The 20,534-nt window shown below is 40.4% G+C and overlaps 1 protein-coding gene across 1 annotated transcript in view; it reads right to left on the reverse strand.

Moving 5' to 3' along the window:
* Nucleotides 1–20,534, reverse strand: part of kcnh7b (potassium channel, voltage gated eag related subfamily H, member 7b) — a 54,379-nt gene that overhangs the window by 25,395 nt on the left and 8,450 nt on the right. The window contains exons 3-6 of the mRNA XM_078174489.1: nt 15,477–15,632; nt 7,194–7,631; nt 4,770–4,981; nt 526–951 (exon numbers count right to left, since the gene is read on the reverse strand). Coding sequence (XP_078030615.1) covers nt 526–951; nt 4,770–4,981; nt 7,194–7,631; nt 15,477–15,632 — 1,232 coding nt within the window. The remainder of the gene's footprint in view (nt 1–525; nt 952–4,769; nt 4,982–7,193; nt 7,632–15,476; nt 15,633–20,534) is intronic.

Genomic DNA, 20,534 nt, shown 5'->3' on the forward strand with positions numbered 1-20,534 from the left:
AAAGATGATTATGGTTTATAATCAGGAGCTTTTCTGGTGTAATGGAGTGCCTACAAAGCACGATAAAGCACTGATGTGGATCCAGAGCCTGAGGGGACATATCCTACCAACAAACAAGCCAGCAGGCCTGGCAGCCGGCCTACCAATGGCCATCTCACATCTGCATGTAAGCTGTGCACACAGCCCCGTTGGCCTGCGCCTCACATAAATGCATCATTGATTGCCATTTGGTAAGCCATTAATCCGTGTAAATGGATTCTAGAATGAGGACCATTCAAAAAAAATAAAAAGAAAATAGAAAAAAAGAGAGAAAAAAGTATGAAAAAAAAAATAACATGCAATTTAAAGTAATCCTTTCAGAGCCGAGACAGAAAGATTCAGGCTTTAAGTCGTGGCCCAGGGGCACAAGTCTGGGGTTAGTAAATGGATAACAGCGCAAGCATGGCCGGGATGATGTGTGGCAAAGCTCCCTGGGAGAAAAAAAAAAAGAAGGTAAAAAAAATACATGCATTAGAGATAACATACCTCATCTGATCCTGAACCAAAGATGAGAAGGTCAAAGGGGATTGCAGCCACCATGTCTATAAGGAACCAGCCCTTAAAGTAATGGATTGCGATTTTAGCCGGATCGCTGACCACCTCCTCATTGATGTTTACGTAAGTGGTCCTGAAGTTTATGAGGATGTCAATGATGAACATGATGTCCACTATTAAATCCACTACATTGAGAGGGCTGCAGGAGTATCCGCATTCACGCCTCTTCTGCTCCTCTGTGTCATTGAGAAGGAAAGCAGCGGAGTAGGGAGTGAGAATTGCTGTGTAGATGACCAGCAGCAGGATCAGCCAGTCCCACACAGCTTTGAAGGGGCTGTAGTGGAGGATGGTGAACTTGTCGATGCGGGTTGTCTGGAGTTTGTACTCTGGTAGCACATCAGCTCCGAGTGACAGGACCTAGAAGAGTGGTAAGAGAGGGTCAGAACAGTAAGAAGGTCGGAGGTTCAATCCCTGGCCCCGAAACGTCCTTGGGCGAGATACTGAACCCAGAATTGTTCCTGATGACTGTGCCATCGCTGTGTGAATGTGTGTGTGAATGTTTATGGCTGATAAGTAGGTGCCACCTTGCATGGTAGCCTCTGCCACCAGTGTATGAATGTGTGTGTGAATGGATGAACGGTGCTTGTGTTGTTATGTGCTTGGAGTGGTCGCTAACACTAGTAAAGTGCTATATAAATTAGAGATGATTGTTCAAGTACTTGATTTGGATGTCAGTAGGCGTTCAATGTATAGAGGCGCTCAGTGCCTCCTTGCTCTGCTGTTGCTCTTCTCTTTGTTATCATGAGACTTCTACTGTGGGAGCATGAGCTTCGCACTGGGGAACAGTTGGTGAGAGTCTGCCCAGACACACAGTGAAAGGGCTAGCTGATAGCGTCATGAGTTATAACGGGTTTAATTGCAACAGAGCTGAGCTGTTTCGGTGTCGGTGTGAGTTCCTTGCAACTGTAAATGGCTTGGTGTCAGATGTTAGCAGCAGCTGCTGCTATTTTAGCCTGTGCTAACTAGGGGGCGTAACAATTGATTAATGTAACAACGATCCGATATGCATTGATGCAAAGTGAAAACATCAATGCATATCACCATCTTTATAGTACGCTTTTATTTTGAAATTCTGCATCACTGTCAAACAGTACCAGGCAGTTGATGGCAAGTAGCCGAGAAAAAGACAGTAAGGATAATGTTATTTAGGCAGGAATAAATCAGCAGTACGGAAATATTTTGGATTTTAGAGAAAATACAGGTAAACAGACAATATAAACGCTGTATGTAAACAGTACCGTTTAGAGATAAAATACTCAGGAAACATGACATACCTGTCAGGCATCTCTATCCACTAACTCCATTAACATGGCAACATAAGCTGTTGTGTTTCAATGTTCAACCATGCTGCTGTGTCAAGAGACGCAGTGACTTAAACCAACAATGAGTAAAAAAAAATAATGGTGACCAGCAAAAAAATGAACCTTGACAGTTATTATTGAACTGAATTTTGTACTTTTGTTAATGTTTTATTAATCCATTTTTGGCTGTTGAGAGAAGTTTGCCGTCAGGGCTTTAAGTCAGACAGCCCTGATGTTTTAGGAAAAAGATCATGGTTTGGGTTACAACGAAAGGATTTCTTCCAAAATGGGCTTTCAGGTAGAGAGCCTGGAAAGTTGTATGTTGGGAGTGACATTCTTTATGAATGTTTATGGCAAAGACCTCTTATGGCATTTGTATTTCTACTTTTATGTAGCATATATGTTGTCATATGTATGTTTTTCATGGGATGTGCTATGGTGAACACAGATTTTTATGTATGTCTTATGCTATGTGTTAAGGTGAAACCAAAGAAAAATATTCACATTGTGGACAATTAAGTATTCATATTTGTATTATACTATGTGCTGTTTTTTGTGTGTCAGACAGGTCAATTTGAAATAAGTAAGGTTCTCCTGTAACCAATTATATTAATTGAGCATATGATATTGTCTCATATCGATTGCAGGCCCCTAAATTGAATTGAAATTAAATCAAGTAATGGCCGACTTTGTGATATCTGCAAATATAGTATCATTGTCCAAAGAATCAATATTGTATCGTGATGAAACTAACCTTGCAGACATTAAACTGACTGGGAGAGAGCAGTTTAGGACTCTGGATGGTCCTTTAATGCTGCGTCAAACCTATGTAATGGCAGCATCAGAAGGTTTGCTGATTTTTCTAACATAAACTTTGAATTTATGGTTAATAGGCTAATTGAAGCCTCGGTTTTCATTAAATTAATTTCAAATTGCACTTGTTTTTGATTGTCGGCCAATCTACATTCCTAAGAATGTACAAGTATTCGAGAACTTTATGAAAATTGAATGCGAGTACTCGAATACGGAATACTAAATGCAAATGCAGTCCGTTTTACATCTAAAGGTTCAGTTTGCAATTCTGGAGAAAGAGAGCTGATTGTTGAATCTCATTCCCAGGTCATCCAATACCAATTTGGGCTGGTAGTTGGACTGAACCACGAAACCAAGGCATCAGTATTCTGGCAACCTGCGAATGAGACTCAACAATCAACAACCTTTATCCAGAATTACATACAACACCTTTAAGGGAAACCCCCTGATTACACCACTCCACTTTGATTTCAAGTCAGAAAATGTCACTTAATTTCCACCTTGTCCGAATTGATGTTGATAGTGTTTGTCTTCGTTGATTGTCCTTCTGACAGTTTGATCAAAGAAGCCTTTTCTTGTGATAATAAGAGGCCCACCAGGTAATTTAGCCAGCTCACAGACTTCAGGGACTGATTTGACAGCAACTGTGACACACTACTGTAAGTTCTGTGCAGTCAAACAGTATTAGGTAAAGGCAGCATGTCTGACAAGTAGACTGCCTATGTCCCATCACCATGAATAATGTGACAGCAACTGCCTTGTTCCACATTTACAAGATGTACATTCTGTACTCCAGGTAAAAACTAAGTGCTTCACTGCACAGACAGTAACATGGAGAAAAGCTGATAGATATATGTATGCATTTATGTCCATAAACAAACATTTGTTGTAATTTTCCCATATGAATGAACCCTGACTGGAAGATAAATTATTCAGTGTGCTCAGGAAGGCCAAGCCGTCCCCTGTTTTGGGCTTAATAAGCGGTGGCAGACAAAGAGAGAGGGCTCTCTTATGGCAGAAAATAGTGCAGGAGTGAGGATGAGGGCGGCAGGTCTCTCTATTCATTCAAGCACATTCCCCTATCTTCAACACATGAATTATAGATTTCCCCATGCTAGCAGTCAGGAAGTAGATGCCGTGTTCACATCTCAGCGGTGTCTCCAAACTCCAAGCTAGAGTCAGTGGAGAGGGAGAGCGTTTAATCATCATGATGGTTTGTCCTCATTTATGAATGAGTAAGCTCCGTTGAAAGATGTTTAAATATAAGGTTTCTGGGTTTCTCTCGTGGTTGTTTCTAACATTGCCTGAAGGTACCAGCAGTATTGTTTATCCCTTGTAGTGTGACCTACACACAGTTTTCATAGCTATTTATACCTAAATTATATGACATTGTGGATCCTTTTAGACAAAAACATAGGCCTATGTATTTCGTCTTTTTATTGAATGTAACCAGATGACACATAAGTATTCATTAATCAAAACTGTGACGGATGCCTGCACTTAGCTGTCCTTGGCAAGCTGGCAGCAGCTGTGTTGGTGGTGTTGTCGACAGGGAATTGTGCCACTAGATAGCCCCCGTTTCAGCCATATGACAGGAAGAGTTGGTCCTGCTGAACTGACCTTGAGCAAGAAACTGAATCCCTGCTGAATCCCCGCAGAATTGTTATGAACCTGCATTTGGGCTTGCAAGTAAAAAAATGAATTTCTTTCATGAGGGATCAGTGGAATGTCCTTCCTCCCCTTAAAACAATTACGCTTAGCTGATGTTGATGTGTATGAATTTCACCCTTTTTCCTTCAATATTATCCCCACTTTCTCTGCAATTAGGAAAGCCCAATTACCCTCCCTCCCTCCCTCTTATCATTTATGTCTCCCTGTGGTTGACCTGGGTAGGCAGTAGACAGCCATGTGTTACCTCAGTGAACCATGGGATCAACAGCTGCGTTTTTTAACCTGCTATCCCACATCCCACCTTAGAAATCCCACAGGTTTTATGAATGGTGGCTGATGATGGTACAGAAGACACTACTATGCTAAATTAAGTGGCCCCTCCTGACTCACCTGTGTGACTTTTTCCGTGACATTGTGAGTTCTCTCCTTGACCTTTGGTGCTATGATGGTTTTGTCGGATGTTGGCGGAGAATGCATCTTCTTGTCGGTCGTCTCGGAGAAGTTGAGTGCAATCAGAGGGATCTTGTGGATGGTGCTGTATTTGTTGATGTTAGAATCAGAGGTAGAGCCAAGCAGGCTGGGCTTCACGTGATTAAAAGGGCCTGGTGGTTTAGAATGAATGAAAGTCACATTAGTACCCATGGCGGTTTGGACACATTGATAGGCATTGATTTTTTTCAGTTAATACCATCCGATGGCTTTGAAAATGATGCTAGTGTGCTCACTTAATTCAGTGAGCAGAGTATAAGCAATTACAATTAATGTTTTTCGTGATATAAGAACGTTTTTTATTTTTACAAGTGTGAACTAAACACATTAAATGGATGTTTCACTGATTTTCACTATTTCTATGTTTTTGGTATTAGGGCAATATAATGATACATAGCGCTCTGTATACTGTACTGATACTGATATTGATGCAATGATGTTGCAGCTTTACAGTAGCAGCCTACAATACTTACACAGTACCATTGACTAATGTGCTCTGGCATTAGTGGATAGTGGAGAAGCTGTTTAGGGAATGGTTAATTACATACTCTGCAAATAGGAAAATGCACTACAGCAGGGCTGCACCGAATAGTTCGAAGTTTGAAGCTTCTTTCATAACATTGAATTTGCATCAACATTTGAATGTTGTCCAACTTTTTATTTATTTAATCCAATTAATCTCTTTGTTCAAACTGAGCATTTTTTTTAAGGATTTATTTTAATTAATTTATTCATGTATGTTTAGGGTGATGATGTCATAAAATATGACAACAGACATTTCACGCTTCATTTGAAAACCACAATAGCAGCTTTGACTGTAAAAAAATGACATTCAGTACAGTCCTACACTACATCTAAGCTAGCTTCGGTTCATAAGAATTAGGTCGGGTGCTTAGAGATGTACTTGGCTGTGAATTAGCGCCAATTACATATTTAGAGGAACTGGTGGTTCATTTAGAGACGTCAGCTTTTGAATTACACATATTCTTAAAAGCAAAGTTTTGACTGGACTGTGCTTCTGTTTTCATCACAGTTTACGCATGCATCAACGCACATGTGTTAACAGTATGGCAGACTTGCTAAAATTTATTTTATAAAATAGCTGTTGAGTGTTTCTGTAACCTAATACTATTGGTGCATGACCAGCTGTGCAATTGTTGAGGATTTTCCCACAGATACTGTATGCTTCAAAAAGCTGAATGCAACATTCAGAACATTAATAAAGCAGCAAACCAGTATTTGCTTTAAGATAAAGTGGAGTAATGGCGTCCTGAGCAAAGAATGAAGTCTACCTCAGTGTGTGTTGTAATCAGAGCTTCTCTGCTTATTGATGTGGTATATGATCCGGCTGTACATGCATATTAGTGCATGTGAGCCTCTGTAAGTGAATCCTAATGGCTAACTAATTGCTGCCACTCTGCACTTTGCTCTCATAGGGTGCAGCTAGTGTCTGGACAATGCTGCCGCATATCACCTACCGTCTGGTTCCCTCCCAGGTAACAGTGTTAGCCACTTGTGTCAATGTTAGCACTGTTTATTGAGTTAGCACCATTAGCTGCTAGCTGCTAGCTGCCAGCTCAGCCACCTCCATATTGAGAACCATGTGCAGACAATACCTGGCCCAAATCATCGATATGCTCTGAATGTGGCAGACAGCTCCTTTAATGGCTTGCATGCCTTCGAACAATAGCTACTCAGCAGAGCTACTATCGTATCAAGCAATACAAGCATACATTCATGCAGGTTAGTCTACAAGCAATGCTTTGATTAGCACAGGATAAGAGCAAATATGAGATTACATTATATGATTTTATGGACTGCTGGTGTGACAAAATCACTACACTGGTCTAAGTATAAAATCATTTCACATAATTAAGTGTGGTCAGCCCACTCAGCCTATCCACTAGAAGTGGATCTGTGAAGAGCGTTTATGCTGATTGCCTTGCTTGAAGTCATGCTCCAAAACAGCACTGAGCAATGAGACGACAAACAGAAATACATGATTACCTCTGACATTGTCTAAAGGCAGCGTTTTGTGGACAGAACAAATAAAGAAGAAACATGTTAATAACCCTAAACAGATTCAGAAAAGATGATAGAAGTAAAAGAATAAAACACAAACAGTGTCTCTTAAAAATCACTTTTGAAGACCAAATCTGTAATTGGTGTACATTGCCTTGCTGACCCCAGTGTCATATGGTGGTGTTAACACTGGTCTGCAGTCTAATGCAAACTCAATTATAATGTGATGTCTAGGCCAGTGGGACCCCGTACACTAATCGCAGATTGGAGCCATAAGCTTTCCTTACACACTGCAGTACGTACCTTCACTGGTATGACGATCCCTGAATATGCTTTTGGAATTGGAGCTGTAGGCCTCAATTTCATGGACGGATGAGGCTCGCCTCATGCTGTTGATGCTGCCTCTGGGGAAGGTGTTTGACAGGGTGTTGGAGGACTGGAGAGGCTCCGTCTGGTACAGCTTCTCCCAGGGGAGTTTAGGGGATGAATGGTCAACTGGTTCAGGGCCGATGCTAGCCTGGGAAGAGTGGTGGCTTGAGCCTATGAGGCCACGCGTGTCATTGGTCTCAATGGGACTGCAAATGCTCTTGGTAGGCGAGGGGAAGCTCTGCAGGGCCACTGAGCCCTCATTCTCTTTGGGCAGGTCCACCATCACAGCATCTGGGTCCTCTTGTGGAAGAGATTGCTTGGTGTTCATTAGGCTCAAAGCGGCTTGGCGGAAGCGGAAGAATCTACTTCTCCCTAAAAGTGAGGGAAAATAATGAGAAGCCTTGTTAGATTTTTAGTGTATGCCAATAAAAATAAAAACATTTAAAAGTCATTTTTTAATATTGAACAATAACATTCATGACTGCACAAAATGTTTGTTCTGCCTAAACATATAAGAGAAAATGGAAACTAAAAAAGTGTAGGCCTGGAAGTGGGAACGGATTAAATGACCAATTTTCAGCAACTGCAAAGGTTATGACAATGAAACCAGAGGTTAACCACACTCCTTTTCTGACTATATGATAATTTATTATTATATCATTTGTGCTTGAAGTTCTTTTGACATATCTGCTTCCTCTTTCAGTGACAACAACACTGATACAAAAAAAGTACATGGAAGCCCAACATTGAGAACGGCAGGTGCTGAGACACATCCGCACATAAATAATAAAATGAACAAATTTTGGCTCTGGTTGCTCAAGTGCACAGGCCTCTGTGTACTTTTCTTAAGTTAATCTTTTATACGATGACCATACAGTTTTTTAGGGGGATAACATTTCTCTCATCGTTGCAGGACTTTCTGTAACTAAAGCTTCACATCTTTTGATTAAAATGATGCTTTGCTGATTTTCAACCAGCTGTGCATTATAACAATGCGGGTAGTATGTATAGATGAACTATGGTTTACTTAACTCCATCGTACCCGCACCCAGATCTCCCTGCTTATCTCTCACTTTAAATCCGACTTTTGCTCGCTCTCAGGCTGTTGCTTGAACTTGTAAAGGGCAAAAATGAAAGGACTGAATGACTTTCAGTGTATGGTATGGACAAAGTCAGCCTGTTGAATGTGAGGTCTCATGAATCCTCGACTTTTCCTGCTCGCTGTTACTGTAGGGTACTGTTCATGCTGACTGCTACAGTGAGGGAACGAGATATGATCGAATCTGCAACTACATTTATTGTTTTGTTAAATTCATACATTTATTTATTCTCTGAGATACTGATACAATCCTAGGCTGCGAACCCTCATAGTTCAGTGCAGCGCTAGCCATTCTAGTTCAAAAGACTGAGTTAGGTCGGAGGAATTCAAAAAGTGTATATAGTTGCAAAAGTCCTCTTTACTGAAATAGCAAACAACAAACTACAACTATAACAACAGCAAAAAAACAAAACAAAAAAAGAAAAAGAGGTTTAAGCTGTGATGTGGAAACATCATGGACGCTACGGAGTGTTTAAACAGCACGTTAATAACAAAGAGCAAAGGAAACAGATCAGGTTAGCCATGAAATATGATTGGAAACTCATTTTTCTGACATCACATGAATGCAGCACAAGGCTAAGGAGATAACTGGGACACCTGCTACTTTACCCTTAAAGAACGACAGATAGTTGGCAAGGGACATTCCTGTAATATCGTATCAAGCTTAAATAGCCAACCTACGTATAAGTGGGATGCTAAAAAGCATTAAAATTAATATCATCTTTATTGATTTAAACTTACACATAATGATTGGTAACCTACTGAAGATAAGTTTTTTGGGGCGGGCAGCACTGGCTGTTGAATATGTCCATACTGTTTATGTGTCCAAATGGCTAAGCTTATATTACATCACCCACAAGAGGAAGCGTTTATTGGTCCGGTGCAGTGCATTGTGGTAGTTGTACTCTACCCTTCTAAGCAAAAGCGAATGCCACAGTCCTTTTTCCTCTGTTTTTCTGGTCATATAGCATCAATTTCAAAAGTATTTGTGTTTTTGTACTGCGTAGAGACCACAGTTTTAAGAAAAGACAATCTTTAATTGATTGATTGAATTGATTTCCAGCAGTGATAAACTTCAGTGTTAAACATTTCCTGTGTTAGAAAATCAGCCCACTAAACTTTAAGAATTAAGACAAATCAAAAGAGATTTGGTTTTGCCATATTGCAACACATCTCCTTTCAGCACCCGTGGGCATCGGAAAGAGCAGATTGCACTATCGATTTATTATGCCTCATTAATTTGAGACAGGAACCCAATTTTTGCACAGGGGACACATTTTCAGATGGGACACAGTAGCGAATGTTAACGACCTCTTGGGACAGAGCGAAAGTTTTGGCTCATTAACAATAGAAAGAGGGTGAAAGTGAACCCTGCCTTACTCGTGAGGCACCCATCCCTCAGCAGCCTCCTTACATAACGTCATTGCCATCTGTTTCCATTCCCTGGCCAAATGTGCTGATGTTACAACCATAGCAGCTTACAATAGAGCCATGACACTCAACAAGTTTCCTGGAGAGGAACCTAATGACATCCCGAGCTGGCAGGAGATATGGACAACCTTCCTGTCTCTTCTCTGCGGGGAGATTGTGTCATCTGCACTGAGAATGCTCTTGACTGTTGCTCTGCCTGAATGCTTATATAATACCTGTATAACACATTTTAGTATGGAAAAATGGAGCTCAAACCAACCCAATAAGATGTAAATTGTTAGTGGAGTAGCTTAAGAAAAATATCTTTGTTGTGCAATAAGAGTAAATCACTGTAATACCAATTATCACACAGACCCCCTCTATAATGACATCATCACCAGCACACATACTGTATGTCCTAAAAATACATCACAGTCCTGGAAACATTTTGTATTATACAATAAAAACTTACAGTACCCACATTTTTCTTTTACATCTCTCATTTTCAGTTGGAATAAAAATTCTATTAGTTCGGTCATGGAACTTTAGTGTAGTAAGTTTTGTTAGATTTTTACTTCTGGTGCATTTAGGCTTCAATAATCATAACTGGTGGTCATTTGTGAAGATTATCTTGCTGAAAAAAATGTGCAAGTATTATAAACGTTTTCAAATAATCCAAAATCCAGTGGAAAAATCCCAAAGGCTTTTTGACAAGGGAACCAGTGCCATGCTACCCTCTCTGTTGGACTACAGAAAAACGTGATCCCTGGGACAATCAACTGTTCATTTATAGGTGGCATGCTGAGATTTATATTAAGGTTTTTAGTCATTAGAGTGGACAGGTATCTGCATTAATGTGTCACTGGGTTTGAAAAACAAGCCGATACTGTGTTAATTGGTGACTCCATATACTGTATGTGTAGAATGACTGCACTGCTTCTCTCCTGTGTGTGTTAATATGGAGCTTTTACTACATCTTGCTGCTATTTTGACCTTTTAAAGCTTTCCTGTAAAGGCTCATCAGCAGCTGACAGTGCTTTCCTGCCGTGTCCTCTGAGGTGGTTTCAAACCAATTCACACCTGAATTCACGGGACTCTGATGACTCACACATAACTGCCACGTGATCTTAACAACTCCTACATGGCCCTAAAGACACCTCATGCGACTCTTAAGTGTGAATCATCCAAAGACGTTTACCTACTTGGGACTCCCCACTAGAGAGCAGACTGATTAAATCCCTCGGCTCACTGATGAAATGTCTTTAAGATTAAAACGGCATCTTCAGCTGCCTGTGATATTTAGTACTTTGAATACCCTATTACCTGGATGACTAAGAATGCCTTACAAATGGGGGCTGACTTCTTCTTATACTGAGTGAGACACATGTCAACATATCCTTCCCAAAATATATGTTTATTCTTGTTACTGTGAAGGCTTTCGGTGCAGAGTGTGAAGGGGCGAGGATAAGAATCAGCACCTCCAAGTCCATTGCACGCTGCTGGTAAACGGTGGATTGTGCCATTTGAGCTGTGAGCGAGTTTGTGCTTCAGCTGAAGGAGCTCAAGTATCTGGAGGTCTTTTTCACAAGGACGGAGATTAAAAGGATGATCGATGCGACATTAGCAGTGACATGGACTTTTGTGGTGGAAAAGTGGAGCTGAGCCTGAAGGCGAAGCTCTCGATACACCAGTTGATTTATGTTCCAGCCCTCAGCTATGCTCACGAGCTATGGGTAGTATTCTAGAGGATGAGATTGTGGATACAAACAGCCAACAAGACTTTGTGTCACAGGGTGTCCAAGCTCACCCGTAGGGCATGAATGACGAGCTTTAACATCTGGAAAGAGCTACATGTAGGAGTAGACCTTTACACTGAAAGAAACTGGCTCGGCTGAGTGTCTGTTTTGAAAGTTCATAGATTCCAATGTTGTTGACTGAACAGTAGAAAGACGCACCGGACAGTGTATATTTCTGCTGTGTAATTTGTAAGTATTGTCTCTGGTTTTGGGCCTTTAAGGCATGTTGAAGTTGCTGAATGATGTGTTCTAGATGGCAGCTCTGGGAAAGAGGGAATACTCTCTTATAGGCTCAATATTGTGCTAGTTAACACCTGCGGGCTTATCGCCTGCTGTCAACAGCAGATCATAATTAGCTCCCCAATGTCCAAAAATCACTTTTCATAGACAAAAATGACATGGCAAATGGCAAGCCAAAATGTATGGCTAGGCTATGTGGGAATGTTCTCCCTAATGATTTCAGGTAAAATGCCTAAAAAGCTATTTTTTTAAAGCAGTCACGTGTCAAAGTTCTTCCTTTGCCTATGAAATGTTCCTGTCATTGTGCTGTAAAGGTCTGACAACCTGAGAGGAATTTCAGTCATCAATGCCAAATTTTTTGTATCTACTCATGGTCTAAATGCTGCGGAATACATGTATTTTTCATACACATCTGAAGAGATACTAAATATGTGGACTGGCAATAAAGACAGTATGTGTACATGATATAAGGTGTTTCCAGCCACCTCTTTTGATGCACATTTTCAATTTGCACAAACAAAACCTGAGTGAAAATGCAAAAAATCTGACAAGAATCTCAAAATATTGCAAAAAAGTTTTGATGCTTGGGAGAGGTTGAAAGTCGGCATATCAATAAAAGGTAAATGTGACCTGTTAAAACTAACTGTAAAACAATAGAAAGCAGCATGGAGGCCAGTGAAAGTGTTATGGAGAGTTTAATTTTTTTTGTATGTCTTACTTATTCAGTCTCTCTTTCAAATTTACCGTTTACATACAGTCTCTTTCAAAATAAATGCACTACGTCAGTACAACACCATAAATTGACAGTTTTTTTCCTTCATCAACTAACGCAATTGGTTGGGGCTAGGAAAAAAAGAACAGGATTTGGCTTTATAATCTTACAGAATGTGAATACTGCTCTACTGGATGAAAGTCAGTGTTTGTTGGACCCACCCACCACCCCTCCCACGCATCCTACTTGGACTTTCCTGCCTTAACTTTTGTTATTGTTCCGCCGCGTTTCTCCCTGACGCCACCAAGCAGCGTTAAAGTATAATGGCGACCAGCTGCTTATCATGCCGACGTCAAAGGACTAGGGCTGTAGTCAACCAAATAAAATCTTGGTCAACTAAAGTTGCACATAATCTTCAACTAATTGATTAGTCGTGGAAAAAAAAAATCTGCACGTTATTTTTACTTCTGTGGTGGTGTGTCTGTGTCACTCTGCAGTTACACATCCAAAACACTAGTCGGCGGTGGAGGACTGTGTTAAGTGCTGTAACGTTTGGTTGAAATCAAACATTATTTATATAGTTGATTAAAAACACACATTAAACATGGCTTAATAGAGACATTTTCAAACACAGCTACGCAAATTGGCTTCACTATAAATCGCAGAACTGACAGACAAACACTTGTCTTTATCTGGACACATTTCCCCCACCAATACAACATGCTAATGTTATTAGCACAAGCCTATGTCATTTTACACTGTATAAACTAGCCTAGCGTCTAGCGATCTTTTCCTCTTCTCATATAAAACCAGGGACAACAGCAACACTTAAGAAAGGTAACGGTACATAATTTGGCTCCGTTACAACTAACAAGATTCACCGACAATACAACTGTCTTATACTAAACACGTTTTCCAAGCATCGCTGCGCTGCTTGGATGGAGATGGATGGAATTTGTGGCGGTGCATCATTGCATCACACGCAAAAAATGGCAAAAATTAGCACATCCACCCAGGTGTCTACCGTGTCTACCGAGCCATTAGTCCTGGAAATGAATGCCAATTGTAACCTCTCCCACTAAAGACAAGAGCCACATGTTAGTGGGTGTTTATGGTGTTTTTGTGTGGTGGAAAAGAGGCTTAATTGCGATGAAAACAGATTCAGCAGATAAATGATGGCGTACAGTCATGACATAGTGTCACTGCATAGGCCATTGCAAGCTCTCTTCATCATCTTTGGATGGCTTTTAAAATGGTAAGGCCTGCAGACACAGCTGTTACCAGAACTCTTTCAAGAGCACACAGCTGTAATGTTAGTTGGTCCGGGGTGTCGGTGGCTTAGTGGTAGAGCAGGCGCCCCATGTACAAGGCTGTCGCCACAGCGGCCCAGGTTTGACTCCAGCCTGTGGCCCTTTGCTGCATGTCTCTCTCTCTCCCCCTTTCACACTTAACTATCCTATCAATTAAAGGCAAAAATGCCCTAAAACATAATCTTCAAAAAAAAAACCCTCTCTATTTCCATTGTTCCATTGAATCGTTGGTTTCCTTTGTTTGAGGTTAGACTGGCGCTCTTTTAATTACATCATCTCGTTGTGTTTGGAGAATTAGTGCCACCAACTGTTTATCTAAATGAACGAACTCCCAATATTTGCATTGCAGTGGTGGATGGAATATAAATTTTATTTTATTTTGCCAATTTTCAAACAACTTGGTTAAAACTTGCCCTACATTTGAATGGAAGCTATCGTCTGCTAGCACACAGCTTCATTACAGATTATTAGCATCTGTCTTGTCAAACCAAGTATAGCGTAAATTTGTTTCATAATCCCCTGGTGTTATCTAAAAGCTGCTCAAAGACAAAGACAATAGTAAGGTCATACTTTAAGTGTGATGTGTGTGTGTGTAGTCAAGACTCTTTCTAATCAAAAGTCACATCATATGTTTATCTGCCCATCTACCCACAGGTCTCCTTGCTGTAGCATGGTCACAAGCAATCAACTCTGATTAGCAATGTTAACAGTGGACACAGGCACTTGCTCACACATAGGCAGACACACGCAAGCAAGCAAGCACGCACACACATACGACTGCATGCACACACTTACATACACGCATACACAGAGTACAGCACAAGCCGAATGCCAGTGCCCTGGAGGAATTCATGCTGATTGAAGTGGATAGCTGAGCTCCGGTCAGAGAAGAGATGCTGAGTGCTTCCAATCAGAGAGAAGCTGGAATGTCTCACTGACATTTACACCTACTGACACATATCCAAATAAAAAATGAGAGTGCGGTATATGCTCCTCTCTCAAAAGGCATAAAACAGATATAACAATTAAGAATTAAACATTTGCAACAAGATGTGGTTACTTAAGCAGACCACTTACTCCTTGAATGCACATTGTACATGTAAACTGGATTGCACTTGCAAACTAAATAATGCATACTTTTTTTTTGAATAATAGAGGCTGGCAACATGTTTGGAGGTTACAAGCAGCATCTCAGTGGACCGTATCAAAATCTCTAGTGCTTAATTAGAGTCTAAGAGATGTAGAGGGCTATTTTAATGAATTATCTCAATTACCGCCATCCACTCATGCAACTGATCTTTGTTGAAGGAGTGAAATTAGTTGGTTTAGAAATGGAGCCATTTCATAAAATGTGGACAGCTTTCATTTGAAAAAAAAAGAAGGACAGAAAAAAATGTGACAAATGTATGACTGATGGAGCGCCATGCATAATTTTTTGGCACAGTGTCAGGATTTTCTGGACATAAAAGAAGTTTTTACCTAGAAAATACTGATGTGGGGTAAAAAGGAAATTCCAACTAATTAAAATACCACAACAACAAAGACAAAAAAATATTCTCATTTCTATTTTTGTTCTTTTCACTCCATAGCAATTCTTATTCAGGCACGTTTGGATCACAGCAAGGAAGGAATGGTATATCAGATACTCACTTTGATCTGACTTTGTCGGGGACGTTGGGCTTATCTTCTCTGTGGAGTTGTCACTTTCCTCATCCACGACATACTCAAAATTTATGATGAACATCATCACCACGCCCTCCTCGTTTTTCACAGGGATCACGTGGATATAACACTGAAAGTCAGACCCTGAGAGAGAGAAAAAAGTGTCAGAGCCAAAAAGCTGAAGCATACACCAACCTGTCATCTCCAAAAGGTTTAGTATGTCCCGTGATGTCTTTCTTCACCCTAAAAGAAAACTAGAACATTTCCAGTGAGAAGAATCGAGTAATTCACACTGAGAAACATTCTGTCTTTACTTAAAGACTATTTCTACAAAAGAGCACAGAGGATTCATATAGAGTTTCGTCTCATGGTGCAAGGACAATCACCTCAAGCTCCAAAGCAACAAAATTGATGAGCTTGTCGTGGACTACCAGGGGCACAGGCTGGAACACAAAGTTGTAGCCATGACAAATATGGATGCTGCTGCAAAGATGCTACAAATTCTACAACACGGATGCTTCAGACACATCTTCAACCCAACAGCAGAGAAGATCTGTACCATCAGCACATTTTCAGGTTGGACACCCAAGATTAGTGTCACCTTCTTAGTGTCTGACCACATGTCTCTCCTTCTGTTCCTCAGTGATGGTGTTGAGTCATGGCCAGAAAAGTGTTGCTGCTAACATTATGATGTCACAGTGAAGTCGACTTTTGACCTTTTGGATATAAAATGCCATCACTGCATCATTCATCCTATTAGACATTTGTATCAAATTCTGTCATAAGTAGCGTATGAATTCCTTGAGTTACGGACAAAAATATGATTTGCGAGGTCATAGTGACCTTGACCTTTGACCACCAAAATTTAATCTAGTTCATACTTGAGTCCAAGTGGCCAGGTGGCTCCGAGATATCATGTTCACGAGCATGGGACAGAAAGACAACCCAAAAACATAACGCTTCCGGCCCCAGCTGATGTTGGCGCGGAGGCAAAACTACAATTACCGCCTCATGGTTGTATGCTTCTGCCACAGCCAAGCTGCGGTTTATATCCATGTCTGCCCAGACTCCTATCATATATAGTATGTAGAGAAGATTTTAAAGGAATTTAAAAAAAGGTATTCAGTGCTTTTTGAGTGAAGTGGAAGTTATTGCTTTGTTGGCATATAATTCCAGTGAATAATTCCCATGCTGTCTTCACTTGGAGACTATTTTTACAGAGGAGTGACAGAGAGCTTCATCACATGGTGCAACAACAATCACCTGAAGCTTATTATCCGTAAAACCAATGACTTTCATCTGTGTGAAATTTTGTGATGTCAGCATGACTTTGACTTTTGAGCACCAAATTCTTATCAATTCATCTTTGAGTCCAAGTGGACGATTGTGCCAAATATTAAGAAATTGCCACAGAGATATCATGTTCATGAGAACGGGATGAACGGATGGAAGGGCGGACAAACGGACGGCTGTTGCCGGCGTGGAGGCATAAAATCATTATGCTTAAGGGAAATTTATCAACAAGTATTATCATAATCATGTAAGTCTTTGTAAAGGCCATTATTCAGAATGCTAATTAAACAGAAATCTAAAACTGACTAACACCTCCCTCTGATTTCACATGAATGTTGGGAAAACCAAGGCAAAGTTGATCTGATTTAAAGGTCAATGCCTGCATGTCAGAGCGAATGAAACAGTAGAGAGAGATAAAATAAGTAGGCCCAGGGGTTAAACAAAGTACACGTGTGTTTATGTGTACAGCACGGCCCATATAGACGCACTACAAGCATTTTAATGAGCAATACATACCATGAAAATGGCTACGCTTAGTAGGAGTTAGACAAATATGATGCAAGAGCCACAGTATGGTGCAGACAGTGGGGTTTAGTGGAATACATCAAACCGGCAGCACAGATTACAGCCAATTTAGAGGACTGCAATGTGCTCATAGGAACAATCACTAGAACTGAGCATCGTGTGAGGCAGCGGAGCAGAAAACAATCCATGATCTAAACTTAGTCTTGAGCCAAGAATATCCCAATTTCTCAGTTGAACTGGTTATAGCTGTGTTAGTGGAAGCTACTGATGCCTGCGGGCACAACTGCCCACCAATAAAACTTTCTACTCACTGGACCCTAAACAACAACACAATAGTGTCTATACAGCCAGGGTGACATACAGTATCACAGGGACTATCTCTGGTACAGGAGAAAGCTATCTTGATTGTTTTTTGTGTGTGTTATTTCTGAAATTATTCCAGATTTCAACACATATTTAAAAAATTCTCATTTATTTTTTTTCAGAGAACATGTTAAGAATAATGACGTTTGTCGTCTGGCCTATAAAATCACAAATATGTAATACTAACTGTTCCTTTGCCTCTCTATGTAGGTCTGTCTGTCTGGCTTGTTGTGCTGCTCCTACTCACAGAGGACACATATTACCAGTGCTCACTGTAATCTCCGCAGGGCTCACAGACACCCTGCCAGCAGCATTCATTAGCAGTGGACTTCATGTCTGACTAAATATAACAAGCTCGGGCTGCCTCAACATGCCTGAGTTCTGTTGGAAGGATTTCTGCATCAAAACTCCCAGAAGTAATGCCGCATTGTCACCGCTGACAATATGATAATGTCATTTTAAGATTACATAAAAGATCAAGAAATGGGCAGTGTTTGAGAACACATGCAGAATCAGTGTTTCAACATTAACATCTGAATTAATAAGGATAAACAGTACAGCATGTGTGTGTGCTGTATGTGGACAATGAGACCGGCGGGTTTGCGCTCCACACCCATCTTGCCTAGTGTCATGGGTGCCTGGTCATGTTATGTTGTAAAGTAGAAGAGCGGTGCTTAGAGAGCTGGATAACTGTGAGTCCGTCCCCAGAAAATCCCTCTTTCATAAAAAGCACTTTCCTGCATTTCCCAGAAATCCTTCACTTAATTCAACATTGTCCTTTCTATAAAAGGGAACGTTTTGGGTTTCGACTTTGATCTGTTTGATTTGACAGTATGCTCATTTTTCAGGGAGAATGAGAGAGTTATTCAGTATCGAATTTTAATTATCTGAGAAATCCTGCAGGAATTAAACTTGTTAGTGATAAATCCTTAAAGTCTTCCCTCTAAAAATGTGCGCTTATTGGTGTTATTTTGGGGGCATTTTCTTTATCTAAAATTGGACACAGGAGAGGTGACAGGAAATGAGGAAAGAGGGGTAAATGACATGCAACAAGGTTCCCCGCAGGACTTGGGATTACTTTTGAGTAAAAGTCTACAACAGTGTGACATATTTACCATATTTCTAGTTGTAGATTTATAACCAAAAATTTGCAAATTACATTTTCCCCAACAAATCTTGTTGCTGTGTGTTGAGAAAGGTATGTCAGTTGATACCAATCCACTGAGCCTCTCAAGATAAGATAAATAAATTATATATATGTTATAGTATATGGTATTTATTGTAGTTTCTCCAATGCAATCTTATTAAAAATTCTAAAATGTTTCGCCTCGAGTTTTCTCAGTAAGACAATAACACATGATGTCCACGACATGGTGTATTGCATTAGTCTCATAACAGAGCGAGGCAGAGGTGAGTTGTTTTTATGTAGATATGAAAAATGAGAGTGTGAGATTTCAGCATTTCTCCTCATTATGCAGGGAAACAGATGCCGTTGTCCCCTTTGCTCCATTGCTCAGGCATGCGAGTACACTTGATCTTAATTTTACTCTCTGTCAGGGGTTTACTGAAAGTTTTCAGAGTTGAGCAATAACCCGTGCATTGAATATGAATTGCTTAAAGGGACAGTTCAACCCCAAATCAAAAATACATATTTTAGTTTCCTTTCTAGAATCAATGACTCAGTTACTCAAGATAATCTGCAGACCTTTCTGTGAGCAGTTTCATGTAGGAACTGTTTTCTGTCTACCAAACTACACCTGCCAACTGTATAACCACTCAGACAGAGGCGTGCATATTCTCATGGACAAGAGGCTTGTGGTCGTGACAGTATGAGATGTAAGCATAGATGGCGCCGTCCTCAGCTGAGCTGCAATGTTGACTAACTCATTGTTAGCTAACTTATTGTACTGTATATGCATGCAACCTCCTCCATTTTACCTGTTCTTGATTCAGTGCCACTTACTCATCACTGCATTCTTTATGATTTGGTGGGTTGGACGTCACTGACCAACAACACTGGTATATTTTTATCTACAAAGCAATACTGGGCAAACTCCCAGCCTATCTCTGCACCCATCTATATGTCAGCTCTGATAGTTACCAGCTACGCTCCTCCAGGTGGTTACTTTTTAATGTACCCCGGGTTTCAACAGATCTGGGGAAAACTGCATTCTCCTACTCTGCACCATGGACATGGAACAATCTTCAAAAAGATCTAAAATTAGAAACACTTATATCGATCAATGAATTTAAGGACATCATAAGATGACAGGTGACAGACAAGTGTTTGTTTTTCTTCTTGGGACTTCCTGGTTAAATAAAAAAACATAAAATAAAAACAAAAGTCAATGATGCAAAGTGAGCTGGCAGTATAAGCCAGGCTAGCAGGAAATGAAGTAAATTATTGTAGAGGCCAAACAGTACAAATTCATTGTCACATGATGCTCTGTGGCCCAAGCAGACCTTTTCCCATTGACTTAGATATGAAAGAGACATCTGTAAATCAATGAATACATTTTTTTGAGTGTTGCAAGCCTTGCAAAATGATTTGTTTCACTTTCAGGATTTTGACCAATCCATCTGATAACAACTGGAAAGTCTAAAAGAGCCGCACAATTGAATCTTTTTACCCCCATTCAAGTTCATAGTGTGCTAAACCGGAAGTAGACAGACACATCCATGGTAGGTGCACACTTCCTTCTGTGGATTATCCTAAGGCAAACAACTCTACGACCGACACCTCCAACACTCCAACTTACACTAAAACAATCTAGACTGACTGTGCTACAGGTAAGAGGGAAAATATGCGAAAAAAATTTATTTTAATTTTGGGCTGAGCTGTCCCTTAAGCTTAACCGAATGCAG

This window comes from Epinephelus lanceolatus, chromosome 14 (assembly GCF_041903045.1).
Source record: "Epinephelus lanceolatus isolate andai-2023 chromosome 14, ASM4190304v1, whole genome shotgun sequence".
Classification (NCBI taxonomy): domain Eukaryota; kingdom Metazoa; phylum Chordata; class Actinopteri; order Perciformes; family Serranidae; genus Epinephelus; species Epinephelus lanceolatus.